This window comes from Calidris pugnax, unplaced genomic scaffold, assembly GCF_001431845.1.
Source record: "Calidris pugnax isolate Ruff unplaced genomic scaffold, ASM143184v1 scaffold17, whole genome shotgun sequence".
Taxonomy (NCBI): domain Eukaryota; kingdom Metazoa; phylum Chordata; class Aves; order Charadriiformes; family Scolopacidae; genus Calidris; species Calidris pugnax.
In genome coordinates this window covers 198,493-225,784 of record NW_015090794.1, presented here as the reverse complement: position 1 = coordinate 225,784, position 27,292 = coordinate 198,493, and the positions used below count along the sequence as shown (strand labels likewise).

The 27,292-nt window shown below is 46.7% G+C and overlaps 1 protein-coding gene across 2 annotated transcripts in view; it reads left to right on the top strand.

Moving 5' to 3' along the window:
* The first annotated feature begins 11,405 nt into the window (after positions 1 to 11,405).
* Positions 11,406 to 27,292, top strand: part of RNF216 (ring finger protein 216) — a 75,196-nt gene continuing 59,309 nt past the window's right edge. Inside the window, exons 1-5 of one of the 2 annotated variants that reach the window (XM_014936641.1) lie at positions 11,406 to 11,510; positions 16,340 to 16,468; positions 17,629 to 17,762; positions 21,191 to 22,042; positions 24,011 to 24,087. In XM_014936641.1, the coding sequence (XP_014792127.1) occupies positions 16,402 to 16,468; positions 17,629 to 17,762; positions 21,191 to 22,042; positions 24,011 to 24,087 (1,130 nt within the window). In that variant the 5' untranslated portion in view covers positions 11,406 to 11,510; positions 16,340 to 16,401. Of the gene's footprint in view, positions 11,511 to 16,339; positions 16,469 to 17,628; positions 17,763 to 18,477; positions 18,610 to 19,990; positions 20,125 to 21,190; positions 22,043 to 24,010; positions 24,088 to 27,292 lie in introns of those variants that run through there. The other variant, XM_014936639.1, reaches the window with a different exon arrangement.

Sequence of the window (27,292 nt, the reverse complement as noted above, 5' to 3'; positions counted from 1 at the left end):
GGGGGGGGGGTTCACACCGGGGCTCCCCGCCTCGTCCCCTGGGCCTTGCTTATCCCCCCCAACTCCGGGCGGGGGGGCCGCCCGCTGCCCCCCTCAGGGCCGGGTCTTTCTCCCCTCACTCAGGCTCCGGTCTTTCCCCCCGGCTCAGGGCCGGGTCCGTCGCCCCCTCAAGGCCAGGGTCCCTCCTTCCCCTCAGGGCCTGGTCCGTCCCCCCGCTTCCCCTCAGGGCCGTGTCTTTCTCCCCCTCAGGGCCGTGTCCGTTCCCTCTCAGGGCCGGGGTCGCCACCTCAGGGCCGGGTCCGTCCCCCCGCTTCCCCTCAGGGCCGGGTCTGTCCCCCCCTCAGGGCCGTGTCCGTCCCCCGACTTCCCCTCAGGGTTGTGTCTTTCCCCCCCTCAGGGCCGGCGTCCCTACCTCAGGGCTGAGTCCCTCCTTCCCCTCAGAGTCGGGGTCTACCCCTTCAGAGTCAGGTCCTTACCCCTCGTAGGGCCTGTTCCCTGCCCTGGTCCCTTCTCCCCCTGCCCCGGGGTCAGGGACTGGCCCTGGTGAGGCCCTCACCACCCTCCTGGGCCTGTGGGTCCTGCTGAAGTGTGTCCCCCCTACAATGGGGAGGTGAAGAAGGTGGGGGCCAGCAGCCAAGTGCAATTTCCCGGTGCTGCTCTCCGTGGGCTCCCCTCCCCAGCTCGTTTCAGGTATAAGCTGGGCTGGGTGTTTCTGTTTGGGGAGAAAAATAGCGTCAGTTGCGGAGCCGGCGGGGAAAGGCGGATATAAGCTTGTTCTTTGCTTCTGACCCCCGTCTTGTTGTGGAAACACTTGGTGCCGTTGGGACATCTTGACATTTCAGGCATCTGCTGTGGGAGCTGCTGCAGAAAAGAAGCATAAAACACAGCTGTCCTTGGAGTTGAGGGATCTGTGTAAGAGATGCTCCTCCTCTTCCTCCCTCTCTATTGATCTCAGTGCTGGCTTGGCTTGGTGGGAGAGAGCCCATTCCCCCAAACGGCTGGAGGAAAGTTGGGTTTTCAGGCAAAACTCCTCAGAGACCGACTGGGAATTGTTGCTCAGTCCAGCATGTGTGTGAAGAGGAGTGAGAGCTTGCCCAGGCAGCGCTCCTGGACCCAGTTTGGGATGGGTGAAGTGTAGGTCAGCTTAAAAAGTCACTGTTGTCCCAGGGATCTGCTGGCTTTGCAGCTGGGCTCACTGGAACACGGATCTTGGGGGGATAATGGGCCCTTGTGCCTGCGAGTCTGGCCCAGGAGTCTTTTCTTTTCATCTCGCCTTCACTTTATGACCTGAAGTGTTGTCTTTGAGTGTCTTCTAATACCTAATAACTTTCATTGTTGATGTTTCTATTCAGCTTCTTTAGTGCTTGTCAAACAAGGTTCATTTTCTTATGTGAAGTGTTATGGTTCGGTCGCTGGTTTGAGACCTGATGCTTTTTAAAAAAGAAAAGCTAATGTTGCTGCTGTGCACTTTTCTTTCCGTTATTAAGGCTTAATGCTGAGGGACTTCAGCTGGGTTCTCCCTGTACTTTTTCAAAGCATCTGTCCTTGTGTTTCTTCTCCAGCTTACTGCCCTACAGAACAGCAGGCTCGCCTTGCTTCGGTTTGGGTAGCAATCCTAAGAGCAATAGCTAATAGCCTTGGTGGCTGAAAGGCACGAACAGCATCGGTGCTGACACCTACAAACAGATCCCTCTTTCCCTATTATGTTCTGTGGTGGTTGGTTCCTCTTCCTTACAGTTTCTGCTGTCTCCATCAATGGACTTTGGTGCTGTTGCAGGTTTCCAGTAGCAGCGGAGAAGGTAGAGGTCCCCAGTCAGGGGGATAGACTGGACTTTACGTGCTCAGTTAAAGTGGCCTCCTGGTTCTAGAGAGGATGGTGTGAGAGCTTTTTTCCTCCAGTGACCCATGTGGAAGGAGATGGGGGGATGTTTGATACCCATCACTGCAGACTCACATCTCAAGCAGGTTCTGGTATGTCCTGTCCAGGTACCGGCCGTAGGAGCCTGCAGTGCAGAGCGTATGGTGGGACCCCTTTTCTCTAGGACTAGCAGAAGTGTAGGGACAGCTTTTAATTACTGAACTGTGGGATGTACAGCTTTGATCTGAGCTTTTCATTTCCAGGATGAATGCCGTGCAAAAATTCCACTGCCTTACACCAGGCCGTTTGATATTGTAAACATCTTAATAGATTTCATGTGCTGGGTGTCTGCGTGGTCTGACTAGATGTTAATAAACAATCGTCTTGACAGGAGTTTGTGCCTGGAATACCAAGGCTTGGGAAAGGACTCAGACCCACTTTCTGAAGATCTGTAGAGACGTTCAGCCCATTTGGTAGTGCTGTGTTTTGGTAACGAGCCTTCTTCCCTCCCTTTTCCTTTCCTTCCTGGGATGTTTTCCTGTCAGCCTGGCTGCAGCCATCCTACTCGGGGAGCTGCAGTCAGGGCACGAATAAGAGTTCCTGGAAGAGCAGTTGGGGCAGTCCTGTCAGCCTGGCTGCAGCCATCCTACTCAGGCCGTTGCCTAAGTCAGGGCACGAATAACAGTTCCTGGAAGAGCAGTTGGGGCAGCCTTTACTGATGAGAAGGTACATTCTGGTTTCCAGCACGGTGCTGGCAGTCTGTTCCTGGGCTTGTGTTTCAGGAGCTGCCTCGGAAGTCCAAATTCCTGGGTAGTCCATGCTTTGTCTGCCTGAGAATGTAGTGGGCGTTACTGCTGCTGGCGAGCTATGATCGCTGGCAGCGTGGCTTGTGCTTTGAAATTGGACACAAATCACTAAAAAAGTCCTGTGGCAAAAATAGGTGGGGAGAGAAGGCAACTCCAGCGACTTTGGAGCTGCTGGAGAGAGGCAGGAAGCGTGTCTCGGGGGCCAGGAGCTGATTAGCAAACCAGAGGAGCACAAACCCAAGCGCGAGAGACGTGGAGCCCTTCGGGTGTCCTTAAGCGCCTGCTGGAAGAAGCTCCCATTCATTAGTTTGGAATGGATGTCTTTTATTTTTAATTTCTTTCTTTTTCAAGTCATTGTGAAGTGGTTTACTGTGTCACAGCGCCGGCGGCGCGGCGATGGGCGTCGGGGCTCGCTGCCGGCCGCATTCTTTTTGGGACAGTCAGAACTGTGCTGCTAATTCCTCTCATCACAAGCTTGGGGTTGGTTGGTTTTGGGTTTTTTTTTTTTGCACGTGGATTTGGTCTGGAGATATTTAAAGTCTCCCTTTAAATTATTATTGAATTCAAACATCTTCTTAACTACTTAAAGGAGAGGCACTAATGGTCTCAGACACGTGTGAGTGCTGAAATAATAGCGTGGTGTGTTGCCTGCCCTGGTTGATGGGTGGGCTCTTCAAGATGCTGCATGTCACTTCAATTTCTCTCTGGAGGGTCTGTCCCCGGTGGGGTCGATGCCTCTTTTTAATACAGTGAGCACTAGAAGGTGCAAAACACGCAGGTTACTGGCCGCACCAGCTGTCTTCCAGTAGCAGCCCAGGAGATAAGGTTATCTGTGCACTGACGTGGTAGTTTGTGTTTGAAATTGAACTGAATAACGTCCCGATGAGCGCTGGTCTGATGAGAAGTAGGGTGGTTTTCTTTTAAACAGGTCACTGGGATAGGAAAAGCTGGGGAACTGGAGAGGGGGAGGCAGGAAGAACAGGAAAAAAAGGCCACTTAGCCGTGTTCTGGTGGCGTGAAGAAGTTATCCTTGCCAAAGTTCTGAGATGGGAGATAATAAGGAATGTTTTTCTGAGCTGGGATAATCTCGTTCTCAGCAGCCTTGGTGTCGCTTTCATAGAATGTCAGGTTTATTTTGGAACATCTCAGGAGTGATATTTTTCCTCTGGGTCAGTCCTTAAGAGCTTGCCATGGTTTTAAATTCATAACAATCCTTGATAAAGCTTAATTCCTGAGGACTAGAAATCATATTATTTCCAAATGACACCTTTCTCCTAATTACCAGCCCTGCTGTGGTTCCTGCCCCATATTTGTGAGGGGAACTGCCAATGTCTGATACATAAGTGGGGAAAGCCTTGGGCTTTGGGGAGAAACTTCAACACTGGGCTGTTGCCTGAGTCCTGGTGCTGTCTCATAGTGTTTCTGACCTGGGGTGGGGAAAATTTAAATTAAGTGTGGCTTCCTCGCTGGCTTTGGGGGAGCCAGACTCCTTTGCTGATGCTGACGGTCTGTTCACGGGGTGACTTTTGGAGACTGTCGTCGTCACTTGTAACGAGAAGCAAAGTTGATGAGCTGAAATCAATCTGGGAGTGTGTGTAGGTGTCAGGGTGACCTGAAATGTTTTCAGCTGGCTTCTGAGGACGAGTGCTGTGTGGCTCACGTGGGGTCTGCTCACCTCTGTATGGTGACCAGGCTACTGTTTGTGTTATTTAGATAAACATTTGGACAAGATCTGGAGAGGCAACACGTGATATTACTCTGTAGTATGAGGTGATCGGGATTTGTACCAGCTAGAATTTTTCTTTGGGGAATATAAGGATGGAAAAAAGCCTCAAGTGATATATTTTGTCTAAATAACTTCTCACACTTCTGTTACTGCTTTGTCAATGCCTGTGTGCTCTTACCAGGCTGTGGGGGCTGCTATTGCTGTTTCTTGATTGATGAAAAGACAGTGGTTGGCTTTTTGCAGCCTTTGCAAAACCAGAGTTAGGAAGAGATTTCCACTTCTACTTCCAAATACCATCCTGAAGATGCAATGCCTTTTTATGTTTGATGGAGGTGGGGAAGGCAACCTTTCCCCGATGCTTCTTGCAGATCTTTTTTGCTTGAAGGTACCTGCTGGCCAGTAGTGGAAGGCAGGCTTGCCCACACACCCATGGCAAGTACAAAATGCTGGATAAACATGTTTTAGTGGGACAGCAGAGCGGAACAGGCAGTGATGCAGACAGCAGAGCAATGGTGCTGCCTGGGAGACTTTCCTCCTCTCCCTGCTCTCTCTGTAGCACTGTAATGTGATTTGAGGGAGATGACAGCAGCGGTGTAATGGGGAGGCAGGGGAAAAAAATAAAAGCTTTTTCTCCTTTGCAGGAAACCAGCAGCGTAGGGCGTTTGGGATTTCCAGCTACGGGTGAACAAGACTGGCAAGAGCCATCCACAGTAACTTGGCAAGCGTAAATAGTTCATGCCCTCTCTTCTATATTGTTAATCCAGAATCCTGTTGTAGTGGAGCAGGCTCCATTGTGTGTAAACTGGGAGGTGCCCTTGTATGGGGCACGGCTGGCACAGACCAGCCTTCGACAGCAGGGACGCACCTCGGACTCGAGCACAGTGTCTGAAAAGCACTCCTCGTAATGTTTCTGTGTTTGTTTAGCAGTTTGTGGCTGTTTTTACTGACCCTCCGTCCCAGATGGTTAAATAATCTGTTTGATGTTGTACTGTTGCAACACCCAGGAAAAGAATTTATATTCTGCTATGTGAAGGCTTCAGCAGTGTTGGACACTTGACTGCGATGACTAAGGGGTAGGCACGCAAATTTGCAGCCTGGAAACAGTCGTGTCCTTAGCAAATGGTCTAACTGCAGCCTACGTAACCTCTTAGCTGCAGCCTGTAGAGGGTTTTGTAGTCTTGTATAGGCAAAATATTTATTTTCCTTGGAGTGGAGTTGTTGGAGACCTTGCAGTCTCCTCAATCTGCATGGCTGGACCTGGAGAATTAGCGTGCAGTGCTGCTTTCCTCGCTTTTACCCAGCCAGCTGATAACTCATTAATTTGTGAACTTTATTAGGCTCAGAAAAGACTCATGCTGGATGTGAAGATTCCCTGAATCTGGTCACCATCCGATTTCACCATTAACTAGTTCTGATGTAGGGATACACTTACCTCAAATGCAACCTCTTTGCTTTTCTGCTATTTTAACGCATTTCTGCTTAAACCCTACAACAGTTGCTGCCACGTGGCGTGGATGAAGCCAGAGCAGCTAACTGTCCTGAGCCTGGAAGGCTGCCCTCCCTTCCTGCTGCTGGGATGCTGCTGGCTGGGCAGGAATCTCTTGGCCACAAGGGCAAAGCATGGCCACAAGCAAAACCCAACCTGGCTTTGCAAAAGCAGTTGCCGCCTGGCTTGAAAAGAACCTTGTAACAACTGGTTATTTGAGGCCCTTGAGCGTAGGACATAGGTACTGCTCTTCAGATGGGTTGGTGGCAAACCCTTCTCGTGCAGCAGTTTTGGGGTGCAATAGGCAGCTTTTTGTACTCTTGCCAGCAGGAATGGGTACGGAGAGGGGACTTGCTCGGGTATTGCATGTACCTTCCAAGGTTTTTGTCTACTTAAGGCAGTTTAAGACTCTTCACTGCAGAGTGAACTTGGCCCCTTGGCTCATTATGGCTTGAAGATGGCTCTTGTATGTATTTAAAGCCTTCAACTGAATGTTTAAAAGCATTATTCAAAAGCAGTGCTTGATCTTGGAGTAGGAACACACATAGTTAGAGGGCCGGTTGGGTATCTCGGCAGAGTTGCATGGTGTCAGCTGTTTGGCTGAAGTTTAAGATCTTCCTCCTTTTCTGCAGTTTATTTCAGCATCTTATTTCCATTCTCCCAGTTACGCTGTGGTGGATGCATAAGGAGAGAAGGTATCTGATCTGAACCCTACAATAGAAGTTTTCCAGGGCATCTCTGTTCAAAGCCGTAACAAATGCTGGTGGAGCTCGGTATGCGAGGAGGTGACAAGCTGCGCTGGGGGAACGTGACCATCTTAAGCAGGTCTGGCACTGAAAACCTTCTTAACGTGAAGCCACAGCTTCTGGCCACCACTGGTCACTGACCTTTGAAATTATGTCAAGTGCAGATGCTTAACATGGTTCAAAAAAGGTATGTCTGTAATGGAATATGTGACCTGTGAAGTCATTCTTCTTGGAAGTCCCTAATTCTGGGATGTTCGACACCTAGGATGGTTGGTGGCAAACTTTTAAGTCAATACTTCTAAAAATACTGTGCAGATTGACACAGAAACCTTCCCTTTTTTTGCTAAGGTGGGCTACTGCAATAAGACAGGAATTTTTTAATTTTTTTTTTCCTTCTCTGCCACCTCAAGGTCAAGCCTTGGCTTTTGTATCGTCAGCAGCTTTGTGAAGCGAGGTGGGGTGTGCTTTGCAGACTGCAGCCAGCCTTGAAAGCAAAGCTTCTCGTGATGGGTTCAGGTCACATTTATAATAAAATTAAAAAAATCCTCCGTTCCTTTCCACATTTACTTGTGGTGGTGCATTATGGTTTTTTTCAGGAACACGACTTCCCAAGTGCAGTTTAGATCTTTGTTTCCAGGGTTGGGCAGCAGCTTAACATCTAGGATGCCATTGCAACCTGTTAATCCTTCATGACTTTAAAATCCTTTGGCTGTTACTGTGACTAAAACCAATTCTCTGTGCCTTCCAGCCCTGTTGATTTTGGTCTAATTCATCCCTTGCTGCTGCTTGTAACAGTGGTTTTTTGGTTGTGTCCTGCCTGTCCCTCCTCTTCCTCTCCCACTGCCTCCCATAAACTCAGCTGGGAGAGGAGCTGGCAGCTGGGGTCTCATCCAGGTGAAAGTTGTAACTTTTAGGGTTACTCCACCCAACAACCTTAAACTCCTTAATTTCCCTGTTTCCAGTCAAAAAAGTTGCTAAGATGGGAACCTGAAGGCTTCTGCAGACCTGCATCCAACTTATTGAAGAACTCCTTAAAAGGTTGTACTTGGTTTTCTTTGTTGTGTTATACCTTCTAAAGGTGACACTCTTTAAAAAAATAAAGATAAAAGGAGAAATAACAGTAAGGATTTGGAGAGGAATTGCTGTGTCCTTTCTGCTGGAGAGCATTATGAAGTCCAAGTGACAGAGGAGCACTCTCCTATGTGTATCCTGGGGCACGGAGGGCATTTCTCTTGTTCTTTTCCATGTGGCCACTGGACTGATGGAGAAGAGAAGGTGGTTACAATTGATGTTACGTAGAGCAGTGGCAAGTATGTGCAGCACCTGGTGGTCTGTGGTGTCCAGCTCTTTCAGACACTGGTAGGTTTAATGATGGTGTCACTTGGAGAAAGGAGCCTCTGCCCCTTTCTCCTGGGATACGTGTGAGTTTGGGGCAAGAAAACTGAAAGTAAAACTCGCTCTGGAAGCGGCGAAGCTGTAAATCACATGTTTTCACTTGCTCTTCCGTTCGTCCCCACCCTTAAGCCACAAAATCATGGCAAAAACAGTTCTTTAAATTGATGGTTTGGGAGATAGGCTGCGTGCCCAAGGAGGTTGGGTCCGTGTGTGTGTGCTGCCAGGGTGATCTGTGGAGCTGCCAGTGCCTGAACTGTTGCTTGAGCACCAAATGCCAAGTTGGCACCTCTGTTTGTGGTGTGGGAGGGAGGTTTGGGATTTTGGGATTACGCTGTATGATCCTGCACAGGCCAGAAGTCTGAAGCAGACAGAGAAGAACCTTTTACAGGAGCAAACTGCAGAGATGCCTTCTCCCTCCTCAAAGCCTTATATTTTCACTTTGCTCTCGAAATGAGCCACTCAGGGCAATGGCATTAACTCCCCTTTCCATCCAGACTTCTTGAATTTAAATTATTTTTTTTTTAGGGCTTAATTTGATAGGGGAAGCAAATGATGGATCCAAAGCTCCCCATCTCTTGAGCTGAGCGTGGGGATTTTTTGCATTCATCAAGATTAGCAGTCTCATGCTGGTCAGAGAGATGTGATGATCTGGAGCCCTGTTATTCAGCAGAAGGACTGATGGGGGTCATGGGAAGGCACTGAAATGTCCAGCAGTTGACCTTGATGCCAGTCATCAGGGAATAGCTTGAAGGCATCAGAAACTTTCAGTGGAGTTGAATTAATAGTTGCTCATTTTTGGAAAACAAGTACATCTGGTTTAGAACAGTCTTACGTTTTAGAGAAGAGCTTGCAGAGGGGAGATGGGATTTGCAAGGAAAACCAGTATCGCTGTAGGTGGCCAGCTGTTAGGTGGGTAAGATGAAACTGGACAGATTTCTTTCCTCTTGTACTTTGTGTTAATAGAAGCAATAAAAATGGAGATGAAATATTACAAAAAAATTATGATTAAGTGACACTGTCACCTTAATGGAATGAAGAACTGCAAGTGTGGTTGGTTAAAAGTCTTGTGATGTACAGGCCGTTTCCTGTAAGTCCTAAACCGACTTGAAAATGGGGAAAAAATAGTTAGGGATTTGAACCCAAGTAATCTCTGAAAATCTGCTCTCTTAATTGCTCATGACAAAGCAATTTTCATTAGTCTGGAGCCATGACACACAGATGCAGCTCATACCCTGTCAATCCACAGCCTCTCTTCCCAAAACATCTTCTGATGGGATCTTGGTAACGCGGGTGACTGAGAATCGACTGTAAAAATACTCAGCAGAGCAGGTGAATGGTCAGTTTTGATTTACTTGCTGCAAAAGGCTTCTAGTGTTATATTGTCTTAAGTTTTGGCATGACAGAATCCATTATCTGGCTTTCTGCAGTAGGATTGTGTTACCTGGCTCTTAATGGAGAAAAAATTGTTCTCTTTGGCTTCTGTTCCTTGATCTTTCTCAGATCTTGGGAATCCTGTCCTCGTCTTAGAGGGTGTATGTGTCTGTCTAAAATCCTTTGCTAAACCAAGCCAGCTGCTAATGGCTTGTGACATGTTTAGGGAATATTGTAAAATTTATAAGCCAATTCTGTTATTAAATGATTTTCTAGTTTGTTGTTCCCCTTCAGCACATACTATGGGGCAAATATTGGTGGCAGAGCTACACGGATGCGGTTGTGATAATTCTACCCCTGTTCTGTACTCTTTTGTGTGATAACCATAGCTGGTTGTGCTGTTTTCATAGCAAACCGAGCCGCTGCTGGAAACCAGGTGGTCTTGCCTGCGAGGCACTGCTGTCTTCAGGAGGCTGGGGGGAAGGCTGTTTGGTTTTGGGATGGTTTCCCACTTTTGCCTGAGCTGGGGGCAGCCCTTCATGCCACCCTGCTGCGGGTCCACATCTCATTCTCTGCTGTTTTTCTGTGCGAGGCAGCAGCAGTAGCTGCCTCGTGTGTGGCAAATAGGGTTTGTTTGCACACAGCGGTTCTCGATGGGCTTATGATCAGGGGATTCCTAATTTTCAGTTGGGATGATGCTGCTTAACACGATCGACCGCTGTTAAACTCTCCCTGCTTCTGCTAAGTGGCTGTTCTGAGGAGCAGCCCCCAGCAGTCCCCGAACCCTTTGAAATGTTTCAGTGAAATGCTCCACAGTAAGTTGGGCTGGTTTATTTCCCCTATGTTGTGCTATGTGTGTGTTTGTGGTGGTGTTTTTTTGTTTTTTTTTTTTCAGGGCTGAATTTTTAGCTTTTCATTTTGCTGCTTGTCACAAGCCATGCATTATTTAAGTAGCTTCTCTTTGTTTTAGCAGCTTGAAAGGAGCCAGAAATTCACCTTGCTCTCAGGCTACCAGCAGACGCCTTTGCTGCCCGCAGGCAGAAAGTAGGAGTTGATGCTCTTCTGTCAACGTAGGTGAGCAATGGTGGTGTTGCTGTGTGGGGGAGAGGCTAAATCACACCATGATTTGATGGTACTGACATCTCTTTCAAGTTGCTCTTTTATTTATTCCCCCCCCCCCATTTCGGTTGGGATTTCAATTCCTGCCTCCCCTGCAGTGCCTTCTGTCTAATCCCTTTGCCTTGAGCTAGAGCCAGAAAAGAGAGCTTTGAGCCTAGTCCTGCCTTGGGTATGTGGGAGCTCGAGATTTCAAATGCTGTAACTTGGGAGCGGGGGGGGAAATATACATTACACAGTCTATAGGAGCCAGGGGGTCTCCCCTCCACTGTCACGTTAAATTCCAGCACTGTCTGAAGATGCTCATGGCAGCACAAACGTGAGGTGGAGGGAGCAGATTTGAGTTCTGCTCCAATTACTGCAGTCCAGAAACGCCTGCGTGTACCGGGAGTTTAAATATATGCACCGTACCGATGGCTGCTATTTTTAGGGCAGGCTAAAAATACGTAGCCTGGTGTTTGCAGGGATTTTGAATGGGTTTTGGAAATCCTTGTGTCAGCTTTCTGTGTGCACCTGGGACCTGCTTCACCTCGAAGCAGCTGATCCGTCAACTCATAGGGGTGGTTGGGACCAGTGGTTTTGTAGATTAAATATTCGCATGTACGGGAAGCTTGTTTGGGAAATATGTGTGACTTTGTCAGTCTGGACCGCTGTTAAACTCTCCCTGCTTCTGCTAAGTGGCTGTTCTGAGGAGCAGCCCCCAGCAGTCCCCGAACCCTTTGAAATGTTTCAGTGAAATGCTCCACAGTAAGTTGGGCTGGTTTATTTCCCCTATGTTGTGCTTTGTGTGTGTTTGTGGTGGTGTTTTTTTGTTTTTTTTTTTTCAGGGCTGAATTTTTAGCTTTTCATTTTGCTGCTTGTCACAAGCCATGCATTATTTAAGTAGCTTCTCTTTGTTTTAGCAGCTTGAAAGGAGCCAGAAATTCACCTTGCTCTCAGGCTACCAGCAGACGCCTTTGCTGCCCGCAGGCAGAAAGTAGGAGTTGATGCTCTTCTGTCAACGTAGGTGAGCAATGGTGGTGTTGCTGTGTGGGGGAGAGGCTAAATCACACCATGATTTGATGGTACTGACATCTCTTTCAAGTTGCTCTTTTATTTATTCCCCCCCCCCCATTTCGGTTGGGATTTCAATTCCTGCCTCCCCTGCAGTGCCTTCTGTCTAATCCCTTTGCCTTGAGCTAGAGCCAGAAAAGAGAGCTTTGAGCCTAGTCCTGCCTTGGGTATGTGGGAGCTCGAGATTTCAAATGCTGTAACTTGGGAGCGGGGGGGGAAATATACATTACACAGTCTATAGGAGCCAGGGGGTCTCCCCTCCACTGTCACGTTAAATTCCAGCACTGTCTGAAGATGCTCATGGCAGCACAAACGTGAGGTGGAGGGAGCAGATTTGAGTTCTGCTCCAATTACTGCAGTCCAGAAACGCCTGCGTGTACCGGGAGTTTAAATATATGCACCGTACCGATGGCTGCTATTTTTAGGGCAGGCTAAAAATACGTAGCCTGGTGTTTGCAGGGATTTTGAATGGGTTTTGGAAATCCTTGTGTCAGCTTTCTGTGTGCACCTGGGACCTGCTTCACCTCGAAGCAGCTGATCCGTCAACTCATAGGGGTGGTTGGGACCAGTGGTTTTGTAGATTAAATATTCGCATGTACGGGAAGCTTGTTTGGGAAATATGTGTGACTTTGTCAGTCTGAGAACTAGTCAGTTCAGAGAACAGTTATACTTAAGTCCCTGATGGTCTCTGATTTTTCTGGTAGCTCTTCTGTTAATGGGTTCTTCTCCTTTCAAGTTGATGGAGGAAAAACCTAAATTTTGAGAACTAGTCAGTTCAGAGAACAGTTATATGCAAGTCCCTGATGGTCTCTGATTTTTCCGGTAGCTCTTCTGTTAGTGGGTTCTTCTCCTCTCAAGTTGATGAAGGGAAAACCTAAATGGGGAGGATTTTCTTGCCTGTGCAATGAAACAACTTGGAAGTGCAGAGTCATGATTACATGGAGTAACGTGGGGAAAACGGAGGGGAGATTTGGTGGAACCATATCATCAGCGTGGAGGTCTTCACTGTGCTGTCAGCGGGTGGCTTCAAGGATGTGACAAGTTTTGTGTCACCCTGGTGCTGTACAGGGACTCAAGTCCTGTTTGTGTGCTGTAGTGCAGGTGGGAATTTTTAAGAAAAAGGAAGGGGAAAAATAAAAAAAAGTTATAAAGTCTATATCTGCCTGTTGCCAGGTCTTTTTCTTTTTAAAATGGTTCTAGTATCCTGTCCTTGACTGTATTGCAGAAATGCTGATGGTCACGTTGGAGCTTGGTTATAGGTAGCCTTATTCTTTACCTATAAATAGGCGCTGAAATCACTGAGGTGGTGTAGGATAGCTCTTCTTTCCATCTGTCTTGCTTACTTTTTTATTATGTTGTTTATGTAGGGCAAGACCCCAGGGTGGCTTTGATCTTGTTACTTCACGTTCTTGGCGGCCCAGTGCTATAAACATGAATAAACTTCTTATTCGTGCCACTAGATGGAACTGGCCCGAGCTTATAGATATTTGTTTAAACTTGAGCTCTGTATTGAGTATTGACAAAACGAATTGCAAGTTGTTGGTGGAAGTTTGGCTTTTACCCTCAAAGCAGTGCTTTATTAAGCTGCTCAGGGTTTTATGCAGTCTGTTTTGAAATAGAAAAATGGTACATTGCCAGTGCTTTCCAGGCTTGGCTTTTTGTTGTTGTTGTTGCCTTGACTGTGTATTACAGTTAATTCTATTTATTATATTCCTGCTTTGAAACCACCGTGACTCTTCTGGTGATGTGTGGGCATCTTGCTCTTGTACAGGGGTGTAGACAGTCTGTTATCCCAAATTTCGTTTCAGATTATTTCCTGTACCTCTTTCTTGATGCTGAAGGTTGAAGTGTGCATGTTCCTCTCTACGGGAACCGGAGTTGCCTGAATATGGTCTTAATGTTCATCTTGGGGCTTATCCCTTGTTCTTGGGTGCTAACTGCTGTGGTTTAGCCAGCACTGGATGAAGCACTGCTTGGGAGAAGGCTTTTTGGTGACTCTGAGCACTTGTGGTGTTGACCCACCCATGTGTACACACGTACCCAGCTCTGCTAACACACTACGTGCCCCTGGAGGGGAGAAATACCTGAGCCACTTAGCTCTGCTCAGCACAGACCTGAGCAGATACCTGTCTGGCCTCTGTCTGCACCCCATGATGCTGCAAAGGGTGGCCTGTGGCTTCCACAAACATCCCTGTTCTTCCCCAGCAAGTCTTGGAGTGATCCTTCACCATTTTTCCCTGCCAAGAGGTTCCTTTGGTGAGTCTGAGCCTGCACAGAGGCACCTCAGCCGGTGCCCACCTCATCTCTGTAGGGGCTGGTGGCTGTTGCAAGAAGTGCTTTGTAGGACCAGAAGAAGTGGTTGGTGTGGGTACGTGAGCTGAAGAGGCCTGGGTGCCACTCCTGGCTTTGCTGCTAGCCTGCTTGGTGTCCTTTCCTACACTGGTCCTTTCTGTGCTTCCATTTCTCCATCTTTTAAATGGCAAGAAGTGGATTGATCTTCTTTTCTAACACAGTGAGAGGGATAAGGATGGGGAAATGCTGTGCAGGACGAGGTGGTAGCTATTTACAATGACCAGGGAAAATACACCTGTAATAATGGGGCTGTGACCTTTTAAAAAGGAGAAGGGTTTCGCCAAGCACGCTTACAGTGATCCAGCACTGAGCTGCCGCTCCAGCACCTGTCTGCAATGATGAGATTTCATGCCATTCTGGCAAATAAAGTAAGATTTTTCTTCTTGATAAGGCAGAAACTGAAGAACCTTGTGAAAATGCTCCCAAAATCTTGCTCTTGAAGCATTTTCAAAGCATCGCCATGCCCATGAGGCTCTTGGGAGCTGCTTACTGGAAACAGGGTGTGCTACTGAGGTTTCAGGGCTCAAATATAGAGCTACTAATGTGTTTTTGTTAATGCTGGTTAGAAGAGGCCTCTCCAGTTCCCTCACCCAATGTCCCACTCAAATTTGGACCACCACCACCAGCGCTGGGACCAGGTGAGCATAGCTGTTTGTAGCCAAGCCTTGGAAACCTTTGTGGTGGAGGTTCCCTCCAGAGAAGACAGCTTCAGGCTGTGCTGCTGGTGCCCTTTGGGTGTGTTAGCAAGTGTCCTGCCCTGCAAACAGGGAAGATGCTGCCACCTTCCTCGTTTATCCTGCTGCTCAGCTGTGGACCTTAGCGGGCGGAGGGTGACCTCCAGCCCAAAGCCATCCAACTCTTGGCACTTCCTGTGAAATGTGGCTTGGGTTTTGCCTTTTGTAAGTGCTAAAATATAGGGTTGGTTTTTTAATTCTTATTATTTTATCCTATATGAAAATATTTTGAAGATGGTAATGCCTAGTTCCCTGGGGTGGCTATAGATATGAGCACGTACTATGTGTCTGAACTGATTTCTTCATTTTGCCGTCCTCGCTGCAAGTCCTGCTCCCTGCAGAGGAGGTTAAGTAGAATTACTAAGAAGGAATTTATACTCTTCTTTTGTACTAGCAAACAGGATTTTATAGCAGACCCACCATTTTCTTCCAACTTATACATCAGTAAATATTTAATAATACAGATTCCTCCGTGCTCTTATAATGAGATGAATACTTTTCAATAAGAAGACCGCCCTTCTTGTTCCAGTGATCAAATTGTGGTCGGAGTTCCTGTATGTATTTGGCTGCTCTGCGATAGCAGGAATTGAGAGCTATAAGCTGACAGAGCATAAAATGGAAACCTGCTGTTCAGGTTGCAGTGATTCCTCTGATCTCCTAATCCCGTGGGGAGCCTCCAGCCAGCTCATTGTGCTTCTCTCGGAAGCAGGTCCCAAAACCTTGGTCCTGTGAAAGGACCCTGATCCCTGTCGTGCACTCTTTGAGAGCAAGTGGCCTATCCTGGAATTTGTACCAAACCTTCATTGAGGAGGAGATGTGTCATAAATCAGGGAGGTCTCTCCTTTAGAATAGCAGATGATGGCAAGAAAGTGTGCTCTGTAAATGGGACTTGTTCCTGTGCCAGTTCACAGTGCAGGCACAAAACACACACTTATATACTGCCCTGCCAGGGGTGCAGCTTCCTTCAGGCATGCCAAGAGCAAGGATGCTCTGAACTGAGCTTAAAGCATCTCTGGTCCCTCTGGAGTTGTGCCTCGGCTTGATGGCACACAAGGGAATTCAGGGTTTGGTGCTGGTGTCTCTGTTTCAGCAGCGTGGTGTCTCCTCTTGTGGTTCAGCTCCTCAGCAGCGAGGCTGCCAGGTCAGACCTGTGACATTGGCACTTCTCCTCAGTGCCAGTGTTTGTGTGTGTTGTGGCTTCACGGCATGAAGGGCAATAGGGGTCTGAGATGCAGGCTCCCACTGTGTCACCCTGTGGCAGCTCAGGCAAGTGGCTTTTGCTCCTCTCACCAGTAGATGGTGGCAGAAACATCACTATTGAGTTGATGCACCAGGTTTTTGACTTCTTGTAAACAGGGGAGCATCCACATATGGGGAAGTTTTGAGTCCTGGATGGACAGATTTGTATCTCTCCCCCCCTTCTGTGATTGCACAGCATCTTCCTGTCCTCTCCAGAGAGGCTTCTCGAGCCTGACTGCACTCTTCAGTGGGCTCCCGACTGTTGGAACAGAAGACAACAGAAACATTTCTGCTTTTAGGCACTGAGAAAGTGGTGCAGAAAAATATCCTTATGGAGATGCTATGCTGGGGGGCCAGGAGAACCCCCAAAATGATCTAATGGCTTAGTCTTGGGAAAGCCTGGTTAGGGTGCTGCTGAGTTTGCCTTACTCTCTCCTGCTTTTATTTTGTCTTCTAGTTCCTCCTTTGAGCCTGACTGCCATGCCTGGGCACTGACGCCTTCGGGTCCTGGTGCTTAAAATGGCTGAGAGAGGTGGAAATGAAGAAGTAACTGAGCTGAACAGCTTCCGTAGTCACAGAGGGAAAGGTGAGTACTGATTTGCGCATATTTCCAAACCTCTGTCTGTAAAACACTGCTTACAAGCAGCAGGATCCATAGATACTGAACTTGCAAGGTCTGTTTTGCTGTGTCACACGCTGCTCTGTTACACCGACTTCACAGCCACCTACAGAAAGTTCTCTTGCTTTATGCTGACATGCAAAATATTTGGCTCTTGCCTTTCTCACGTTGTACTGCCCGAAGGCAGATTGTTGACTCCTTGGGAACAGCATGTAGAGGTATTTCAGCAGATCTGAGGGGCTTGTGGTGTTCCACCCTCCTGAGGACCTCCCAGGAGAGAGGGTGGCTTTGCGTTCCTGTCCTCATAGCGTGTAGGCATGGGCACCCGTTCCTTCAAGAGCAGAATTCAACATGATGCTTCCTGTGGATGCCTGAAAGGCCATAAATGAATATCATGAATACTTATGCTAAAGCATAAGCCAAAATGTTGTGTCAAATTGTAGGGAGAGCATGGTCGTGCACTGTCTCTGTAGTACAGAAGTCCTCTGTTCCTGGCTGGATGTCTCTCCTGTGTTCCAGCTCAGTATCATCTATATTCCACTCTTGACAAGCTTTGAGGGACAAGGATGTCATCTAATAGTAGGATTTCTTCTGCACCCACAGTCAGGGGCCCATATCAGGCTTGCAGAAGGTTTTCCTGCAAAGTGACGCTCTTTTGGAAGAGGCTGAATTGCACAGAGAACCTTACCTCTCTTCTAGAATACACTGCACGTTAGTAAAATGCATTGTCTCTGAGATAATGAACATTCAGGACTTCTCTGCAAAAATTAGGAATTACTCAGTACGTGGCTTGTTCAGGATAATTTTTGCAGCAGCTTGACTCATGCTGAAGTTTGGGATGGAAGAATCTCTGCGTAAGTGTCAGAGTGACTGTTTCACTCGTGTGCCTTTGGTCTCTTGAGCTGTAGCTTGTGCTGCGGGTGTTTTGCTCAGAGGGCCGAGGGAGTCAGGAGTGGCTGTGACAGCAACTTCCAGAGGAACCAGTGACCTTTGAGTGTTTCTTCCCTGTTGCTGCAATGCAAATGTGAAGATTGATTTATTTTTTTTTCAGATGTTTCAGTGCTTATGCCCTGTGATTTCAGTTGTTGACCTATAGCAAATAGCTAAATTTACTTATTTTACTACAGACCGGATAAACCGCAGGGACGAAGGTCTTATCACGATCTCAGACTCCTCGGATGAAGAATTACCTTTGTTGCTGGAAACGCCTGCAGAGCAGCAGCGTGAGGAAGATGATGATGATGTAGTCATCTTGGCAGAGGTGATTTTTCATTCTTGCCCTGGTCAAAGCATCTCTGGTCCCTCTGGAGTTGTGCCTCGGCTTGATGGCACACAAGGGAATTCAGGGTTTGGTGCTGGTGTCTCTGTTTCAGCAGCGTGGTGTCTCCTCTTGTGGTTCAGCTCCTCAGCAGCGAGGCTGCCAGGTCAGACCTGTGACATTGGCACTTCTCCTCAGTGCCAGTGTTTGTGTGTGTTGTGGCTTCACGGCATGAAGGGCAATAGGGGTCTGAGATGCAGGCTCCCACTGTGTCACCCTGTGGCAGCTCAGGCAAGTGGCTTTTGCTCCTCTCACCAGTAGATGGTGGCAGAAACATCACTATTGAGTTGATGCACCAGGTTTTTGACTTCTTGTAAACAGGGGAGCATCCACATATGGGGAAGTTTTGAGTCCTGGATGGACAGATTTGTATCTCTCCCCCCCTTCTGTGATTGCACAGCATCTTCCTGTCCTCTCCAGAGAGGCTTCTCGAGCCTGACTGCACTCTTCAGTGGGCTCCCGACTGTTGGAACAGAAGACAACAGAAACATTTCTGCTTTTAGGCACTGAGAAAGTGGTGCAGAAAAATATCCTTATGGAGATGCTATGCTGGGGGGCCAGGAGAACCCCCAAAATGATCTAATGGCTTAGTCTTGGGAAAGCCTGGTTAGGGTGCTGCTGAGTTTGCCTTACTCTCTCCTGCTTTTATTTTGTCTTCTAGTTCCTCCTTTGAGCCTGACTGCCATGCCTGGGCACTGACGCCTTCGGGTTCTGGTGCTTAAAATGGCTGAGAGAGGTGGAAATGAAGAAGTAACTGAGCTGAACAGCTTCCGTAGTCACAGAGGGAAAGGTGAGTACTGATTTGCGCATATTTCCAAACCTCTGTCTGTAAAACACTGCTTACAAGCAGCAGGATCCATAGATACTGAACTTGCAAGGTCTGTTTTGCTGTGTCACACGCTGCTCTGTTACACCGACTTCACAGCCACCTACAGAAAGTTCTCTTGCTTTATGCTGACATGCAAAATATTTGGCTCTTGCCTTTCTCACGTTGTACTGCCCGAAGGCAGATTGTTGACTCCTTGGGAACAGCATGTAGAGGTATTTCAGCAGATCTGAGGGGCTTGTGGTGTTCCACCCTCCTGAGGACCTCCCAGGAGAGAGGGTGGCTTTGCGTTCCTGTCCTCATAGCGTGTAGGCATGGGCACCCGTTCCTTCAAGAGCAGAATTCAACATGATGCTTCCTGTGGATGCCTGAAAGGCCATAAATGAATATCATGAATACTTATGCTAAAGCATAAGCCAAAATATTGTGTCAAATTGTAGGGAGAGCATGGTTGTGCACTGTCTCTGTACTACAGAAGCCCTCTGTTCCTGAACATGATGCTTTCTGTGGATGCCTGAAAGGCCATAAATGAATATCATGAATACTTATGCTAAAGCATAAGCCAAAATATTGTGTCAAATTGTAGGGAGAGCATGGTTGTGCACTGTCTCTGTACTACAGAAGCCCTCTGTTCCTGACTGGATGTCTCTCCTGTGTTCCAGCTCAGTATCATCTATATTCCACTCTTGACAAGCTTTGAGGGACAAGGATGTCATCTAATAGTAGGATTTCTTCTGCACCCACAGTCAGGGGTCCATATCAGGCTTGCAGAAGGTTTTCCTGCAAAGTGACGCTCTTTTGGAAGAGGCTGAATTGCACAGAGAACCTTACCTCTCTTCTAGAATACACTGCACGTTAGTAAAATGCATTGTCTCTGAGATAATGAACATTCAGGACTTCTCTGCAAAAATTAGGAATTACTCAGTACATGGCTTGTTCAGGATAATTTTTGCAGCAGCTTGACTCGTGCTGAAGTTTGGGATGGAAGAATCTCTGCATAAGTGTCAGAGTGACTGTTTCACTCGTGTGCCTTTGGTCTCTTGAGCTGTAGCTTGTGCAGGTGTTTTGCTCAGAGGGCTGAGGGAGGCAGGGAGTGGCTGTGACAGCAACTTCCAGAGGAACCAGTGACCTTTGAGCATTTCTTCCCTGTTGCTGCAATGCAAATGTGAAGATTGATTTATTTTTTTTTCAGATGTTTCAGTGCTTATGCCCTGTGATTTCAGTTGTTGACCTAAATGCAAATGTGAAGATTGATTTATTTTTTTCCAGATATTTCAGTGCTTATGTCCTGTGATTTTAGTTGTTGACCTGTAGCAAATAGCTAAATTTACTTATTTTACTACAGACCGGATAAACCGCAGGGACGAAGGTCTTATCACGATCTCAGACTCCTCGGATGAAGAATTACCTTTGTTGCTGGAAACGCCTGCAGAGCAGCAGCGTGAGGAAGATGATGATGATGTAGTCATCTTGGCAGAGGTGATTTTTCATTCTTGCCCTGGTTTATTCATAGCTGTTATAGCCAACTCTTGTGCAAATATCTGATGTGTTCCTTTGAGAGTCCTGTCCAGTTACAGTAATTAAGGATGTCTGAAATGAATGTTAAAATGACAGCATTTTGCTGGCTGTAAGTGTTTAATCAGATTTTGGGCACAGGAGGGGAGAACTATACTATTAAACTACATTGTATTTAAAGTTCTACTTAACGGAGGCTGTAGCTTCCATAAAGTTATCTATCTAAATCCAGAAAGGTGGAGTACTTTGTAAGAGGTTGTGATGTTCCTTAGAATGTGGGTTTTCAAAATGCACTTTTTATGCTTTATATTCCTCTGGGCTGTTTGGATTCTTGTTGGGCTATTGCAGGCACTTTTGTTTCTGCAGTTTTACAAAACCAACCCACATGATAAATCTCTTTCCACTGGCACAGAAGAGGGTCAAAAGCTTTAGCTTACCCTGATTATTTTAAGTGTCTAATTTCATATCTAAGTTATATTAAGGAGATATTCCATTTTTCTCTTAGAGGAAACAGAGGCATTGAGAAAATGTGTTGCAAAGCTGACCCTTCTGTCTCTTAGTTGAGAACAGTTGCAGAGAGTTTGCAGATTCTGTTGGCATGTAGCAGTCCTAACCTGCCAGGGGCAAGAAGATGGCCAGAGATTAACATTTTTGAGCTTTGGTTCCTGCTGCCTGTTTAAATAAACTGGTGAGAATGCAAATATGCCATCAGGTAGTTCCTCCTTCCCAGAGTGTTTTACTGGGAAGGAAGTGGGGACTGGGGTGAGCTCAGGCAATTAATGCAGTCTGAAAGTCCTGTGCATCCCCAGTTGTGCCAAATGTTCTCTTAGCACCAAGGGATGGACTGAGGATGGAGTTCAGTGAAACAGAGGTACATGGGTTGCAGTTTTATGCTATATTAAGCATCATGCTAAGCAGACTTTTCATCTGTTTCCATCAGAAATTTGATTAGATGCAAAAGATCATCTGGGGCAAGGATTCTGACGTGCAGACAAGAACTCCTACTTACTCTTGTCTGTCTTCTTTTTAGACCCCAAAGTATCAGCAGCTCCTGCGTCCCAATGTCATCAGACCTGCTGCTCAGTGGCAGGGTGCTAACACTGTGGGAGAAGGAGGATCTAAAAGTGCTGTTGGGCCTTTGAGGAGCACATATCTGCAAGATGAGAACTCAGCTCTGCTGTGCCAGGGAGACCGGTATAATCACATGGTAGAGAGCAGTGCTGGACCAAGTAGGGATGAGAATGTGAACTTTGCCTTGCCTGGAACATCTGAGCTTAATGGCCCCAAGTTTGAACTTACAAGTAACCAGGAGCCTGGCCCAAGTTTGCTTCCAGCAATAAAGACAAGTCCACAGCCTGTTGTTACCAGAGAAACCATTAGTCTGGAGAATGCAGACCTTCCACTGCAACAGAAAGAAAAGGTGGAAGCCCAGGGATGGCAAGGAAAGGACGTGGAGCCAGAGCAAAGTCTTGGTGGAACAGCTGCTGCAAGTACCACAGACCAGGAGGTCCATGAGAAGAGCCAGCTGGGTCACCCGTACTTCCAGCCACTGGAAGGAGAGCCACATGCTGTAGTCAATGGATGTGCTCCTCAGCAAGGGCAGCCTGAAGCAGACTCAGGATCTTTGAGGGCACGTGGAGAGGAGGCTCCTGGGCCAGCCTTCCCCCGACCTGAACCCCAGCAGGATGGGATTCCAGGTCCTGCTTCACCCCAACCGGCTCATCCACCAGAAGAAACGGGTCAACAGGCAGCGATAGACAATGAACAGCCAGGTCCAGCGTTCCCTGCACAGGGCTCTCAGGAACTTGGCTGCAGTAATGTGCCAGAACAAGGAGCTGCTGGGCAGGACCAAGACCTCACTGTGCTGCTCATCAGAGAAACAGTAAGTATTCCTAGGCCTTGTCTGACTTCAGCCTGCATCTTATTTTCAGACGGGTTTTTCAAGGTGTGGGGTGTTTCACATGCTCAAAGAAGGGCCTTATTGACTTCAGCTGCAAATCCTCCTCATTTGGGCTGAGAATCAGCACCAGGAGAGGAGTGTGCAGTGACCTGTCTTGGAAAACCTGAGTTTGAAAGACTCAACCCCAGCACTATGGCAGAATTGGTGAGAAGATGCAGATCTTGAGGGCACTGTTTGCTTTGGGATGAGCTCTTGGCCAGAGAGATTTAGCAGAACAGAATGCACTGCACCTCAAGGGCACAGTGAGGTGAAATAACTTGGGTCTGTTCCTTTAAAGGCTGCTGCCCTCTCAGTTCTGCCAGTTTGCTTTTGTCTGGCTGATTCCTAACCCAACTCTGTGGAGCTGGTTTAGATGTAGAGCTAAACCAGCCAAACTGAGCCACGAAACACTGGCAAAGGGCTAGAGGGTGGGGTAGAGAAGGCTTAGAGACACGTGGCTGAGAGCTGCGGCTGCTTTTGGCTGGCTCTCCTAAAGCAGTTTGGTCCATGGCTGTGTTAAGGCCACCATAGCTGTGAGGGGTAATGCAGTGTGGATTTCCAGCCAGTAGCACTTAAAAATCACTGGATAAGCAGTGTGAAGACTCGTATACGTTGATTCCACACACTCCTTCCTGGTTCTGCGTGTGAAGCTTGGCATGAGGGACACTCACCACAAGAACTGAACCACCAAGTTCTCTTTAGCCTTTGGTATTTTCAACAGCTTGGGCAACATGTTCTTGTTTGGTTGGTTTTTTAAAAAAAAAGTCAGAAACCAAAACCAACAACCAAAGAAAAAAAAAAAAAAAAGGGGTACTTCACATGTCTAATGTTTTTTTCAGTGTACACACTCCTCTCCTTGATTGCTTTCAACAGCTTGGGCAACATGTTCTTGTTTAGTTGTTTTTTTTAAAAAAAAAAAATCAGAAACCAAAACCAACAACCAAAGCAAAAAAAATATAGGGGTGCTTCACATGTCTAATGTTTTTTTTCAGTGTTCACACTCCTCCCCTTGATTGTTAGGGAGGAAAGGTCTCTCTTGATGCCTTATGGAATACTTTTTTGCAAACAAGTGTGTCTTACTGCATCTGTATCTTACACCACCACCCCTCCAAGTATTCCCTCCACATCCCTTATCTGAGTCTCTTTGGGAAAACTGAGGTTGAGGAAAATATTCTTTAAGTAGCAGTCCAACAAGGTCTTTCCAAGTAAGACCTTGTGGATCAGTGACGTGCTTTGAGACGGGCAAGTAGATACTTTTCCATTCTCACTGCTCGACAACTGTGACCAGTTCAGTCTTGCAAAGCAAAATACCGAGTGGTGCAATCGATTGCAAATACCTCTTCAGAAACCCAGTGAGAGAGAGGAGGAAAAGGTGCTCTTTGCTACGTGGCTAAGGCTGGGAGAGCTTTCCCGGAGGTGCCAGTAAAGGTTTGTTGTCTGTTCTGATCTCACTGCTGGGGTGTCTGGGTGCTTTGGGTGGGTATAAGTGTTGTTGGGTTGGTTTTTTTTTCCCCTTTTACTTTGGAATGTTGTATTTCAGCACACAACCTGGAACTCCTTAATCTTCTGTCTGATGGTAAATATTAGCTTTGCTTGTGTTGTAGATCATACCTATGTGCCTCTCCTCTTTCCAGCCAGCCTGAAGCACTTGTTAGGCAGCTGCTTGTGACCATTCATGTCACTGCCCCTGCTCTTCTTATGAGAAAGAGCTGTTAGCAATCATCCTGTGAAGCAAAGGAAAGCCAGCAGCTTGCAGTGTCCAGGCTGGGTGGATATAAATGGTCTCTTGAAATCCATTTTGGCCCTTGTCTTGGGATAATTACCTGTAAATCTCAGTCTTTGGTGCCGTTGCTGGGTTGTGCTACACAGCTCCTCTAATACCTACGTAACCTTTAGCTTTTCCTACTGTAGGAAGCAAGGTTCCCAGATGTGAAGAAAGAATATATTGAAGAGCTAATCAGCATCAAGAACTGCAATGACTTAAATGTGTAAGTACAGAGCTAAGAGCCAGGGTGTATCACAGAACAGTTTGGCTGCAGTCACGTTCCCATGTCCCCCATTTGCTAACGAAGCTGTTCTAGAGCACGTCCAGGCTGAGTCAGCACTGCTTGATAGTCCCAAAGAGCAGCAAATTCTTTTTTTCCTTCTAATAGATCTTTTTCTTAAATCCTCTCTAATTCTGACATTGTGCTGTAGCTTCTCTTCTTTTAAGATCATGTGCTTATTTAAAGATATTGCATATCATTTCCCCTTAACTATTACTAGGATTCTTAAAAAGGGTGACTGTCAGGATTAAGGTGTTGAGATGGCTTCTATAAAGCAGAGTATAAAGGTGGGTTGGTGAGTTTTGAATTGGAAAAAACACTTTCCTGCCTCTTCATTTCACTGGCTTTTGGCTTGTTCCAGGTAAAGCTTGATGCTGTTTTGGAGTCCATTATTTAATGTCATGATATTGTCTTATATCGCTTTTATTTAATCAAGTAGCAGTTGTGCTGTTTGAGTTCTCTCACTTTTTGCAGATAGAATAGAGCAAACACATTTAAGGCCTGGTAGGATTGATTCTGGCTATCTGTTGATGGACTGATTTTGGTCAAACTGAGCAGAAACGTGAGCTGAGAAGGGAAGTAAAAGGAGTGGAAAATCAGTGTGAGGACTGTTGCTTTCCCAGTTGTTAGCAGCTCGAGAATACCTTAGTGTTCATCGTGCTTGGTATCTCTGAGCGTCATGTTAGAATCAGAAGTTCAAAAAAAAAGTAATTAACCTTATTGATAAGTTGCATCATCTCCCTACCCCTGTGGGCAAAGCTTGGGCAGCTGAAGAGAAAGGATTGCGTGTGTTGGCACCGGGGACACAGAGGGGAGAGTGGCTTGAAGTAAATCACTTGTGACTTGTGCCTGATGGTAGGTGGCCCCTCTCTCTGCAGCTGTCACCCCTGTCTCCAACACATTGAAACTGGTTATTATGTGATACAAGAATGAAGAATAGGTGTTGGTTGCCAGAGTATTCACTCCATCTTGTATGAATCCAATGCCCTTTCCAGTTAACTAGGGCACTAATTAAGCAGCATTCAACTGTGTGAAGCTTAGAATTAGTTACTGGACCATAAATAAGTTAACTGGCAAGGAACCGAGGATGATCCCATCCGTTGGGCATAGATTTTTCTATTCTGCTGCCTTTGCTTGTGTTGTGAAGTTGTGCCTCCAAAGTAGCGCTTTTTAGTTAAAAAATCATCAAGACTGCAACTTCTTTATTGTCTTTCCAAAGTGCTTTCTCCGCAGCGATGCTGTGGGCAGCATGAGAGCAGCTTTCAGGTGCCCACACCCTGTACTTTGTGCACCCTGGTGTGGATGGTTGCATTGGGAGTGTAGAAGACCATCAGGGCCATTCTGCAGGGCCATGGGGTGGTGAAGTTGGGCATCTGCCTGCGGGACCCTCTTGCAGATTGTGTGGGGGGAAAAAAAAAACCACCTCGTTATTGTGTCCTGCGGGGATTTAGCGAAGCCTGATAGAATTAAATCCCACTATTGGCTTCTGTCGGTCTTAATGTGTTCCTTCCCTTTTTGCTCCCAAAATCTCTTCTCTCCTTTTGTGTGGCACAGACCCAGTGAGATGAAAAGGTGCTTACAGGCTTCCCCGTAGGCCATCTACAGTGTCTGCTCAGCGGTGCGTTACCCACTTACTGGATGATAAAGATTTCCTCTCCATATTTTTATTCCTTTAACCAAACTATCTTTTGAGTTGTCACCGCCTCTTTTGTAGGAGAACAAATGGGTCAAAGCACTGGTCAGCCTCGCTGGCAGGGTCTCTTTGATCTCCACGGTGTGTCAAGCTGAATCAGGCTTGAAATATAATAACTAAGGGTGGTTGGGTTTGGGTAGGGATGAGGCTTTTAACTGGCTCTGTGTCCTGTGGTGCAGATATTAATGAACAGTGCCGTGAGGGTGCGTGCCTTGCGCGCTGGGACCCACTTAACTAATTGTCAGACATGGAAGGTTAACGTCGTCGCTGGAAATCCCCAGCATGGCAATGGCAACGTGCAGAATGGCTGGGATGTGGCTGAAACCCTTGTCTTTGAGCTGCAGTGATTTGAGCTCCCTGAAGTTTCTGTTTAGTTGGATTAGAACAGTTATCTTTTACAAAAAAAAAAAGGACCCGGAGGGGAGGGGGCAGGGAGCTATTAAATGCTCGGTGCCAAGATATTTTGTTGTTTTCTGAAATGACGGTCTTAAAAACTTTCAGCTGATGTGAAAGATAAGATGTGGGAGCTCCTCTTAGCAGGGTATCATCTATTCAGCTTTTGTGTGCAGAAGCATTCACGCTCAGTCAAAAGCTTCTGGCTCAATATGTCAATACCTGATTAAACAAAAAGAAATGCCTCTGCTTTGAATGTGAAAGCAGGGCTAAAGTAATCATGCCTTGATAGGGGGTTAATGCTTCGAGCCAGTTCAGATTTCTTAATTAGGGACTGATTTCTGACATGGGGAATGTAAATTAGCTGCAATTATGTCTTTGCTGCAACCTAGCACCTTCTCATTCAAAAAGTTTTACAAATGTTAATTGTTTGTCCTAGCCCTTTTCAGAAGGATGTTATTCTACAGCTGGGGAAACTGAGGAACAGCTTATGTCTCCTTGCCCCAGCTGGCACAGCTGGTTAGTGACGGTTCAGAATGGGCTGTGAAAGTTTGATTTGGACAGAGCCTACAGCCAACTTCCCCTTCAAAAGGGCTTCTGAAGTATTTTGGATCTCCAGCATTGGGGTATGCTGAAACTACTTGCTAGAGCCTTTTCTAAGCCAAAATAATTGGTTAAACTAAATTTACCTGCCAAAGTTACGATTGTTTGTGATAAGACCTCGGTTATGTTGCTTTTGCAGGATAGGATACTTTTTTTTTAAAGCAATTTTTAGTGATTATTTTCTAAATGCTGTTCTCACTAGACCAGTTTCTAGCATGAATTGAACAATGCTGGTGTGATTTCAAGCTTTATTACAATGAAACCCATATTCAGAGTACACACTGTATGTAAACAGAGCTTAAACATGTTTTTGTCTTTGTTCTGATGTGGAAGTAGATCGAGACTGGAGGTTCTAGTTCAAATTTGAATCTGTTAAGGAAGACAGCAACCTTTCACAGGTTCTCTAGGGGTTTGTGTGCTGCTTTTCCCAGAGGTGCATTTGAATTAGCTGCAGTAGAT